At 43.8% G+C, this 12,377-nt stretch overlaps 1 protein-coding gene across 1 annotated transcript in view; it reads right to left on the minus strand.

Moving 5' to 3' along the window:
* INTS9 (integrator complex subunit 9) overlaps window positions 1-12,377 on the minus strand; it is a 60,025-nt gene that overhangs the window by 16,106 nt on the left and 31,542 nt on the right. The window contains exons 11-12 of the mRNA XM_066314598.1: window positions 10,719-10,779; window positions 3,738-3,909 (exon numbers count right to left, since the gene is read on the minus strand). Coding sequence (XP_066170695.1) covers window positions 3,738-3,909; window positions 10,719-10,779 — 233 coding nt within the window. The remainder of the gene's footprint in view (window positions 1-3,737; window positions 3,910-10,718; window positions 10,780-12,377) is intronic.

Raw genomic sequence — 12,377 nt, forward strand, 5'->3', positions numbered from 1 at the left:
CCTTCAAACCTTACCAGAGGAAGTTCAGCACCAGGGTGACATCCAACAAAAAGACAAGTTAATTGCTCACCTAAAAATCTCAAAATGTGCTGCTGGCTAAGCCCCACTGAGCACAATGTGGGGATATTTACCCTGAGAGAACAGAACATGGCACCAGGCAACGATACAAATGTTTGGAACTGCCAAAGGGATAATTTCCCCGAGTTTAAAGCAATTGTTGGAGTAGCTGTCTGGGAACATTAAAGAGAAATATTAACAAAAAATGAGTGTAGTACAAGGACGTGGACATGAAGCCATGAATCCACAAACATGAAATAAAAATGACACTGGGCAAAAAGCCATGTTAGTTAAAAGCAGATGTGGTGGTGGCAATGAAACAAAGCCTAAAAATACCGATGTAAAAATGGCGTTTTATGTCAGTGAAGTTTAAAAGCAATGAACAGAAATTTTAGAACAGGGCGACTGAGAAAGTTGGTAGTTGAAGAATGATCAGTGCACGGTCAGGGTTAAATGACAAAGCATTTTAAAAGTCATTAGGGGAAAACAGAAAGCTTAAGGCAGGCAAAGGTTCTCTGCTAGAGATGTGAAAATTAGGTTTAAAAAGTTACCAGAAAGGAGGCTTTCCATCCCATCTGGGGTCGTGGAGGACACAGAGATTTGAGGCAGCACCTGTTCAGCATTTCTGAATCAGTAGGTTCAGAGAATGCACAGAGATGGAGTCTTGGTCTAGGAATCCCATATAAAATCCAGTCCAAAGCCTGTCTGAACTCCTAACAAGGACAGGAGAGCCTTGGAAAAGGGAGAAATTCTAATGGAGGAATCCTAACACGGGGCTTGGGAGATTTAGAATGTTAAAAACACAAATTGAGCTGGGCTCACAGGGAACTCATGTGACACACAGGAACTGCTGTTCTGAAACCACCCAAAATCCCAAAGTCACCTGTCTGGAGACAGCAAGTGCTTGTCAAGGACACATATTGACTTTTCCTGACAGAATTACAGGTCTTTAGCTTTTCTCCCAAGACTCCCGATTTACTGCTGCGTGACACTGAGTTATAAAACCTTCCACTGTACAGCACTGACGTGCATGAGCTGGTTTTAACATCTCCCACGGAGCTGGTTTTTAAAGGAGACTTCTTTGTACCGTGTCTTCTCCTAGAATTTCTTTGTGGCTCGGTGGTATTCGATATTTTTGATCAATAATCTCCTCGATGCTGCTCCAGCAGTGATGTCTGCAGGTGACACCAGCCAGCAGAGCAGCACCACAACTCCCTCACAGCCAGGTCCTGGCTGCTGGCTGCTTTAATTTATATTCTTCTCGTTGTTTTTCACATTACAGATTGGAAAGGTGGAGACTGACTGGTTTCTGTGGGCTGAACAAGCAGCGTTCATTAACAGTGCAGGATGGTCTGGAGTTTAAAGGTTCTAATTAGCAGAAACCAGGAGTTTTTCACAGGAAAAGCAACATCATCATCTGCTCTCACACACTGCTCCAATGGACCGAGGTTCTTTCAGAGCCACAGGAGATTTTAGCTTGAAACAGAAAAGCAATTAAACAATGGAAATCAGTAGCATCAGTGGAGGTTCTTCAGATTTTCACTGGTACTAAGAACAGGAGAATTTAATCTGCTAGGAATTTCTACAGACACAGAATCGTTTAGGCTGGGAAAAAAAACCTTCTAAGGTCATCAAGTCCAACTGCCAAACCCAGCACTAAACCCTGTGTTTTGTTCCAGCTGAGACAAGCAGAAGGAAATAGGTCTAGGACTAGAAAGTCATAAGGCAGTAGGACCATCCTGCCCAGTGGATGTGCCCACAGACAGAGACAAAAGCCATGGATAGACAGAATTTAGGGAAAAAACCACCACAAGCATCTGGAATCACTGTGCACTCCAAGGTCACCCAACTAAAGCAGCTCTCCACTGGAGTTTCACTAAGTACAAGCTGGGGATGAATCTCCAGGACCATGACCTGCTGCAAAGCCCAGGCTGTCAGGAGTGACATTTCCATGCCTTTAACCTGCCAGGGCCAGGCTGAGACAGAAGTGCTCGATTTCCTCAGCTCACTGAAGGATTAGGATCTCACACGGAAAGGTCAATTGCCTCTCCTTACAGAACACGCAGAGGAGGAGTTCCTGCCATTAAAGGCCACTTCCTGACACCCTGGGGAGCACATTCACAAGGTGATTAATGCCACTGCTTCCCTGGGGATTCACGGAACACACACACCCCAGCAGAGGCTCTGCAAACTCTGGCTTAATTGAAGCCCTGACTGGAGTAGAATTCACTATTTTCAAGACAATGCATATCCACGTTGCAATTTTACCCAATTACTGTAATTAGGGCATGTCTCCTGAACTGCCTCAAAGGTCAGGAGGGATGGGGCACTGCAGCAGCTGTGCCTTTAGTGCTGTGGTACCTTGCACCATTTCCCAGCACAAAAAACAGTCTGGATTTAAGTTCCCTGCAGGAACCTCCTTGTATCTCCCCTCCCACTGAATAAGGTTAATGACACACTATAAATGTCCCCAAATTGGCTTAACAGTATCATGATACTGTCACACTTTTTGGTGCCAATATTGTGAAAGAGTCAAAGGGACTTGCTTGTCACTAGCCTCGAGTCTACAGTTTAGAAAAGAAAGAAGAAAGAAATAACCCTTTCCCAGCCCTCTTTTTTTTCAGGTTTTGTGCTTTCCAGCAGCTTTTCTTATTCACTAAAAACTGGAGGAAGATAAACTTAACAGTGGGACTCCATCCCACCCTCGCTGTGGCAGTAGGTTTGATTTGTTCCTCAGAGCTCTCCCTCCCCAGTCCTAATTACTTTATCCAAAAAAATCACACCTTTTTTTACCTGGCTAAGTCATATAGAGCCCATCTCCCATTATCCCAGAGCTCCTTAGACACAAAATCAGGAGTAAGGACCTAAAGAATTGTTCTTTGCCGTTTCAGATCAGGACAATGCCTGCTGCAGGGCTCTCTCTGGGTGACACATCAGGTACAGATACACCTGCACAGAACCTCAGCTCCAGGGAAGGCCTTGAAGGATTTTTAATCAGGGTCAGCCCTAGAAGCAGATGGAGAGAAGTGGAGGAACTTCAAAGACCTGTTGAGCGCTGAGAAAGGAAACAGCTCCCCTGGGGAATGAGGCAGAGCTGCACCTTCAGCTACAAATGTGTCTGCCAGGCAAAAACCATCTGAGCAAAGCTCAGCCCAAAGGCAGGAACAGCTCAGATCCCTGTGCCAGGTCTGTGTGGGGTGCACACTTCGGGGACAGCAGAGAGGACAGAAACCGCTTTAGAAACACTGCAAGATGAAAAGGCAAGAGAAGGGATGAGGAAAGGTTTGTGGTTCCACTGGCACATGGAGAAGAAGGGTTTCTCCTTTCTGACCAGCATCCATTAGGTCTTGCCTGGGTTTAACTTGCAGCCAGCTGCTTTTAATTCAAAAATTAATTTCCTGTAGGCATTTTACTGCTGTGCATAACAAAGATTTTGCTCAGACGTGGCAGGAATGGACTCTGCATGGCAAAGGTTGGCTCTGCAGGGCTACACTGAAATCAAATGGCACAATAATTAGATTTATCCCTGCAGCCAGTCCTGGGGCCTTAATTTAGATAAGCTCCTACTGAAGTCAAAAACTTCTGTCCCAGAACAAATGCGTGAAGTCCCAGGGATGTGGCTGCACTTAACCAGAGTGCACAAACTGTTCATTTGATAATGATATCAGCATTTTTCTTACCTGTGAATATAACAGTGTTCAAGCTGGATTTTCCCCACAGCTCCATGAAATGCACCACGTCCCCAAACCTGAGAGAGGGATGCCCAGTGAACACGACACAGGGCTGCTTGAAGTCATTGCTGAAGTCTCCATGGATGCTGGGATAATGTTTCAATTTGTTTGTCTGAATGAGCTGAAAAGAAAAACAAAAATCCAGACAGTGCAACTTTTCATGCCTCTGGGCCTGAGTGTGTTTATTTACATGAGATTATAAATGTTCTACAATTTATTCCGAATTCATCACAGAGTCCCTTGCTGTATACATCTTAGATTTTTCCAACAAATTTAGTCGTGACTGTCATAAATGTTATGAAAAGGAAGCCAGAGCATGGGGCCAGGGGCCTCCAAGTCCTTGCTTTCACTTCTTTGGTACCAGCAGGATGGTGACTGGGAGGAAACTCTGCAAACACTCCCTGCTTCGAGCTCCCTGGAGTGAGCAGAGTGCTCAGCTGCCAAATTCACAATAAGCTCCTTTTTTTCCTATTTGCCATGTCTGCAAAGAGCTCTGGGCTCATGTTTAACCTGCTTTTCTTGCATCACAGCAGTGCCAGGCATTTTTGCCTTCAGCAAAATGTTGCTGAGCTTCCCTGGTCTAAAGGGTTCACACAAAGTCAAATCTGCTGCAAAAGAACAGACTGACTCTCCCTTCCTTAACTATCTCTGAAGCCAGCAATAAACATGAACTAAGAGCAATAAGATGTTTTGCAGACACAGTGCAATCAGCTCTGCAGGTGGAGCAGATTTCTTTACTAAGACGGAGAAGTTTATTTATCAAGGCACTTTTCGAAGAGTTTTGCTTTATTTCTCCTGCCACTGTTTTCTAATCTGCAAAACAAGGTGCAACTTAAAAAGCAATTTAATAACCAGGCTGTGAAGCACTTTCCTGCAGTATTTTGCAAGTTTTTCCTTGGCAGGTATATGCTTCCATCTCCAGCATGAAAATAACTGTAAATACAGTTTAAAAAGCAAGGGATTTAACACATGAAATCACAGACTGAACAGCTGAGAGAAAACCCACGGAGATAAAGAGTGTGAGGGAGGGAAGGGGGCTTCCTTTGTCAGCCACCTTTAAAAGGAGGTTGGGCTGTTGAACAAACCATAGAATCCTGGAATGGTTTGGGTTGGGAAGGAACCTTAAAGCTCATCCTGTTCCATCCCCTGCCATGAGAAGGGACATCTCCCACTATCCCAGGTTGGTCCAACCTGGCTTTGGACACCTCCAGGAATCCAGGGGCAGCCACAGCTTCTCTGGGAATCTCTGCCAGGCCTCCCCACCCTCACAGGGAAGATTTTCTTCCTAATATCTTATCTAAACCTGCCCCACTTCAGCTTAAGGCCATTTCCCCTTGTCCCATGCTACTTTTTACCACAGCTGATTTGAGGTGCCTGCATGGAAATGAAGAGAAGCTGAGAATTCTCAGCAACTTGTGCACCACAAAGCACCTCATAATTCAAGGTTATTACACAATTCTGTACATGCACATGGATCATTTCCACGTGGATCCTTGAATCATGGAGGAAGCAGAAACTGGACTACATTTTCTGCACTTTACAAGTAATTGCTAATTCCTATTTAATCTTCAAGAGGGAAATTGGAAAAAAACCCACCCAATAAGTGCTCTGGCACTGAACTCTGACAGGCACTGAATCTCAAAAACATTCCTGCAATTATACTGGTAAAGATTTCTGATTAACACATCTGGAGTGCAGGGTTTGGAATCTAAACATAGCTTCAGTAATAAAAACTGCAGTTTAGCAGACAATGGGTAAAACAAATTTGAATCCATAAAATACTGACATTTAAATGAACTTGTAGGAAATGGCCTCAAAAAGATTTTCTTCTGTTTCTTTTTTTTTTTTTTTTTTTTTTTTTTTTTGTGTATTTTTTTTTTTTTGAGGGAAGCCAAAAGTCTCAAAACTGAAATGGCAGAAGCAGTTTCAGCTGGGTAAACTGGAAGAGGAGAATGATTTCTATGTCAAACATTAAATGGGATATGTGACATTCCAGGGGAAAACTTTTCCAGGGACACGGAGCTAGGTCAGGGAAAGACATTCCAATCTAAGACACCCCTGAAAATCACAAACTGCTGTTCCAGCACCTTCTTTCACAGGTTCCTTCAAATGATATTTATTTGTATGCAGCATTCAAATCTTTGGGAAGATGTGAGAGCAGCACTGGATGTGGAACAGCTCATTTCTCTGCCACAGCTCCACAAATGTTCACTGCTCAGCAACATAAAAGCTGTATTTTCTTCAAAGCATTAAGGAACCTTCAAATCCCCTCCTATTGCTCTGTTAAAGAGACACAGGAGCTCTAATCCAGTTTTCAGGAGCTCGTTGGTGATGATTCTTTTTTCATCTTTCCTTTTTATCTTGCCAGATCTTTTCTGGTAAGTCTGGTGAGGCTTTAGAGCTCAGCTCACAATCCCTGACTCTCTCAGATGGACAGAACAAGGGTGAAAGGCTACAAAAACAAGTTTAGAGACATTCTACTCAGCCCAGTGAGAAAGCAGCTGGTGGATTTTAGTGTCTACAGTAAAGTCTCTTCTAATCACCCCATCAAAAAATATACGAAGCTGAACTTGCAAAACAGGTCCAACCAAAATTTGCCAACTCATTAAGGGGACCGAGTTTGTAGTGATTTGTGCAGGTTTTTTGTATTTCCAGATGAGATGGGGTGTGTAAACCTTTGCTGTGCCACGGTCAGACCTCCAGCCTGGGCCAAACCCAATGCCTGGCACTGAGCCAGCCAATATTTCCACAGTGGGCCTGGTTTTTTGGAAAGCACAAGCAACATTCAGAGCATCTTTTTTACAGAAAGAACCACTATTGACTGAAAGCTTAAGAGATAGGGGCTGCTAAAGTACTGAATCAAGAGTGAGAGCTGCGTTTTTCTGAAATCCCAAATGGTTCTGTGCTTCCCTTTAAAGCTGCAGCCTTGATTTACAGGGTCAGCAACTGCTGCTATAAACAGGATAAATCTCCAGAGCCTTTGTGTACCCTTTGTTGAAGTGAGCCAAAATACACTGATATTTACTCTCTCTCTGTGTGTGTGTGCTCTGTATCCAGAATTTGGAACAGATGTGGCTCCTATCAGGGAATGAGAGTTGCATTTATTACTTCACCTCCCTCACTCCCTTCATCAGAATAACACTAACAGGGGCCTAATTTTATCACAGAATATCCAGATTTGGAAGGGACTCCCATGGATCATTGAGCCCAACTCCTATATGATAATATTTATCACACAATTCTATAAAACAAACCATAATAGTCCCCAATCACCTGGTTCCAGGTATTTATTTCAATGTGTTATGCAGGAACTGGTAAATGGAGGAGGGAATCAAAGATGAAGAAGACAAATGCTGGTATTTAAGACCACAAAATCAATATCACTCCCACCCTGGCTCTTTTTTGAGTCAGAAAAAAAGGGTTTCTGCAGCCATTTCTCTTAGATCTTGCAAACAGAATCCTTAATAAGAGCACAGTAAATCCAAATCCTCCCTTCACTGGCAAATGCTGATCAATACAAATTACCTCTCAAATTTTATTGTTGCAGACATTTAGAGGAGTCCAGATTCACTTATCTTAGAGCCTGAAATTGTCCATGTAAAGACTGAACCGAGAGGAACAATTCAGCTGCAACAATTGAGCCATTCCTTTATAAATGTAAAGCCTCCACCTCCACAAAAGGGATGGGGCAGAGTGTACAATCCATGGATCCTGTTAAAATAATCAAGGAGACCCCTAATTCCTCATCTGGGGCTGTGCTGGGATGGGATATTCCCACATGGAATTTGGTAAGACACCACACGTTGGTTTTGGGATACCAGAATAACAAATCTAAACCAAACAAATGACTGGTTTGTGCTCCACAGTATTTCAGCAAGGCATTGTGGAGCTTCAATCTGAGCCTATTTAGACAGCTGATCCTTGGATATAATGGATCCAGGGGCTGGGAAGTGAAAGCCACCCCCTGCCTTACCAGACTGTGCTGAAAAATATTTGGCATTTCCAGTTTTTGACTCTGCAGTCAGAGCAACTCTTCCCTCAGAAACCCCTTAAAAAAAAAAAGCTTTTTTAGTTAGTGCACCACTAAAAGGCTGCAGGAGAGACTTCAACAAGAACCTGGACACTCCATTTTTATTAACTTTAGCAGGAACTGATGTTCAAATCCATCCCTACAAACCTGAAGCACATCCCTTGCTCCTAACAGAGGGAAAGCATTCCCTGTTCACTCAGACTGGATGTTAGGAAGCAAACTGCCACCACAAGAACTGTACCAGGACTGTGTAGGAGGAGATAAGACGAACATCTACCGCTCCATTAAAGTGGAATTAAACAAGGAGGGAGAAATGTTTCAGGTTCTCTGCAGAACTGAACATGTGTCTGGTTTTATTCAGCAGAGCAGAACAAGGAATGAGCTCAAAACACGCAACATAAATCATAAAAGGAAAATTTCCATGCAGAGGGAATGCAAAAGCTTCAAACAACTGAGTGGAGAGAGTGAGGAGAAATAAAAATAGTAATTGTAGAGACAATGAAGATGATTTTATTTACCCTCCTGTGACAATAATAAAAGCATAGTTAAGTGAAATGCCAAATACAATCACAGCTGATTAAAGGAAGGAATTATTCTGTTCTACTGCACATCAGGCACTGCTGGAACGCATTGCTACAAGGGACAACATCGAGGATTTGGGGGATTTTTTGCCTTCTTTGTTTTTAAATCTTGCTGTTTATACAACTAACAGGAACATCGAATTTCAGGACCAGCAGCATGCTGGGCTGGGTTTGTTCTGTGGATAATTAGAAGCTTATTTCCTGGCCTGTCCTTCTCTGATGTATCATGCCAGGCATGTTATTAATGCTTCCTAAGAAGTAAGAGGCATGTCTGAGTAATTCCCTATTTTCCCCCAACAACCGAGCAGTTAAGCACATCTTTTCATGATGGGCAATTTCAGCACAGGTTACATTGCACAAGCCTAGCATTACTTTGAAAAAAGCCAAGCAATTCTCCACTAACAACCTCTCTGATAGAAACCATCATTCACTGTCTGCTTCTGATACTCATTAAAAATCCCCTGAAGTGCCAGTAAGCAAAGCTCCTGCCTGGGGGTGGGAGGGGGTTGTGGAGGCCCAGGATTGTGCTGGAAGAGGTTTTATGGATGTTTCACGCTGTGTGAATGAAATGCAGTGTCAAGTGTGATTTAGGAGATTTAACAAGGGACCCAAGGCATGTATGAGCACTGGGATCCCCTGGCAGGGACATCCCATGGGATGGGACAGAACCCATCCCATGGGAACAGGCACATTCCTCCCTCTGTGCAGGGAAGCTGAGCTGGGATCCACTGCTGGGAGACCTTTCCTACATAATTACCCTGATCTACACATGAAGCACAGAGCAGCTCTTGCAAAGCTGTTCCAATAATTCGGCAAAATCTCAAAATCAACAGGCCCCCAGAGGATATAAAACGTCCCAGGAATTAGAGGACAGAGTTATCACTCTATAAACACAAAGACCCATCGTATAAGATGGGTTAATTAATCCAGTCTTTGACAGCTGCATGGTTGGCATCTCATTTTTGGATGGGTTTTCACTTAAACCTGCCAGTTCCAGTGAATATTGTAAACCAGAATCTGAGCTGTCAGTGAATCCAATGACACTGTGGATCAACAAGGACACCCCAGAAAGCAGGGATGGAGGGCAAGACAGAAAGCACAGCCAGCAGCAAGGCTGCAGAGCCTCGTACTCAGAGAATTTAGAATTGATTTATCAGTGGGAATGAATTTTTTGGTTATAAAATAAGTGGTGAACAGGTGGCTTGCCCTGCAGTCCACATTATTCTCAGTAACAGATTATACATAATTCACTGCACATCCTGCTTGAAACACATTCAGGCATCTGGAAAGACTGAGGGCTCCTGGTCAGATCCTCCTTCCAACAACGCCTTTGAAGCACCTACAGATGATAGGTATGATGGGTAATGGCAATTTCCAGAACAGGTCTCTGGATGAGATATCTCAGAGGAAAAAAAAAATCCAGTGTCTGTGAAAGCACTGAATTTCTGGGCTCTTAAACCTGCCATGGCCACTCTGCACATCTCATCCAACAGTCTGGACCACAGCAGCTAAAAGAGACAGGTTTCTGCATGTCCCAGGTGGCTCAGTGGCTCACAGGAGGAGGATTTAGCTAAAATTCTCAGTCCTGTTTCTTCCTTTCCCAGTCTGCTTCTTGTTTACTTCAGTGGGAAAACTACCTGCTCCCAGGGGAGAATTTCCTGTCCTGATATGTCAGGTAACTCTAAAGGCATCAGTTATATTTAATTCTGCTTGGCTCAAATTCTTATTTTATTGCAGGGAAATCCCCCAAATTTAGGAGCCTCATTCCTCTTTGCTTCATGACAATGTTCAAGTAATTTCATTTAAAATTGCCACAGACAGCACTCAGTGCTGCGAACTTTAGATTTTGATATAAAAATCTCTTCTTTCAAGATACCATTTCCTCTGCAGCAGACACGGTGCCTGCTTCAGTGAGGGAGGAAGGAGTTGGCATGACTAAGCTGTCTCTGATAACAAGCTCTTAGTTTCACAGACTTGGAAATAAACTGCTTGGACAAAGGGAATGCTTGTGGTTGGAGTTGATAAGAGCAAACGTCCCACTTCAGATCTCTTTCTGCGGGGGAAGGAGTGAACCAGGCCAGCCTGTGCAAGTGATAGGCTGGAATAAACAGGGTAATCTTGGAGTTTAGGGAGCACCATCACTCATTCCTCCCCCACACTCCCAAATTCATCACAGAAAGCAAAGGGAAAAAAAAAAAACCCCGCTTTTATGGAAAATTAAACGTAACTTAAAATAGCTGTAGAAGGGTTCATCACAAAAACGACAGCTACACTGTGTGGGTTGTGATTCAGAAGTGAACAAGAGCACGGTTAACTCACCTCAGCGTGGGGAAAAGGAGGTTCTGGAAGATACACCTTTGTTTGTTTGTTATGACACAACCTTTAAAAGAAAAGGAAATCAGCCCGAGTTAGAGGTGCAGCACATCCTGCAGCATTTGCTGCCATCTACTGTTACACTTCTGGAGAAAACTGGTTTGGATCTGAGGCACCAGGTGCAAAATCATTAATTTATCCTGTGGCTGCTGGAGTTTCTGGTCGGAAGACCCAAACCTACAGGACACACCACCTCTGTGGGTCAGGATCCCACAGAGAAGGTGCAAGGCAGCTGCAGGTAATTCTGTCCACGCTGGAACAGAGCTCCTCTGCTGCTCAAGACAAATCTGCAACTCAGCATCCACAACGGTTCCTTGTCCGGACCTCAGCAGCTTTTGCAAAGCCTAATCATCTGTCAACAGAAAAATCCCACTTGCCTCATCCCACTTCTCAGCAGTGACTTGGTCCTTTTGCTCATGCTAATCTAATTCCCCTGTGCATTTGATTATTGCAGTTCAACGTTGGTAAACTGCCTCTCCTCAGGGCCCAAGGCTCACTGTGACCTGGCATTTTCCATCCATCACTTATCTTTAAAACAGATATTGAGAGCTGTTGATGAGCTCTACCCGGACTCCTGATTCATCCTATTACAGCAGCTAAAAAAAGCTGTTTGTCAGAGGTCTGGGTGACGTGACAATGATCTGCAGTGACACTGTCCTGGTGGCTTTTCTGGGAAACACTGCCTGCCTCATACTTGCACTTTATTAAAAAGAAATGAGCCTGGGTCAAACTAATTTTGATAAAATCCAAGAGGTACTAAGAGCAAGGCATTTCCTTTAGCTGTGTAAAGGGTAGAATTAAAGGCTGGAATCCCTGAATATCAACCACAGTTCTGACCTCAAACCTCTATTTAACAGATGTTCAACCTTTGCCTCCATTTCTATGTAAATCCACCAGATTTCAGTTCTCTTTACAATTCTCCTGAGGCATGAATTCCCACAAGATTTCCAGGACCTGTATTTTCTTTCCTGAACTCCAAAATGTGGAGAGGAAGAAGAGAAGAGCTACCTTATTGTATTTAATATTTTAGAGCATGTCTCCATTGGTAAGAATTTGGGAAGCGTTCCAAATGCTTGGGTTCTCCTTTTCAGGGCTCAGAATCACAGACTGGTTGAGGCTGGGAGGGACCTCCTGAGATTAATTCCAAGCCCTGCTCATCCAGGACTGTGTCCAGTTGAATTTTGATGTCTCCACAGCAAAGTCTCCACAACCTCTCTGCACAGAGACTGCAGTGTTCCACTGCACTTCCACAGAATCACAGAATCATGGAATGGCTTGGGTTGGAAGGGATCTGAAACACCATCCCCTGCCATGGACAGGGACACCTTCCACTATCCCAGGTTGTTCCAAGCCCTGTCCAACCTGGCCTTGGACACTTCCAGAGGTGGAGCAGTCTTCACCATCCTTACAGGGAAGAATTTCTTCCCAGTATCCCATATAACTCTGCCCTCTGGTAGTTTAAATCCCCTACCCTGATGGAATTTCATGTGTTTTTTCTTCTGCCAGTGGGCCCTGCTGAAGAGATTAAGCCCTCATCCTCCTTACTTCCTATCAGCTGTTTCTACACAATTATAAGATCCCTTGAGCCTTCTGCTCTCCAGGCTG

The sequence above is a fragment of the Sylvia atricapilla genome, chromosome 3, assembly GCF_009819655.1.
Source record: "Sylvia atricapilla isolate bSylAtr1 chromosome 3, bSylAtr1.pri, whole genome shotgun sequence".
In the NCBI taxonomy this organism is placed as follows: Eukaryota; Metazoa; Chordata; class Aves; order Passeriformes; family Sylviidae; genus Sylvia; species Sylvia atricapilla.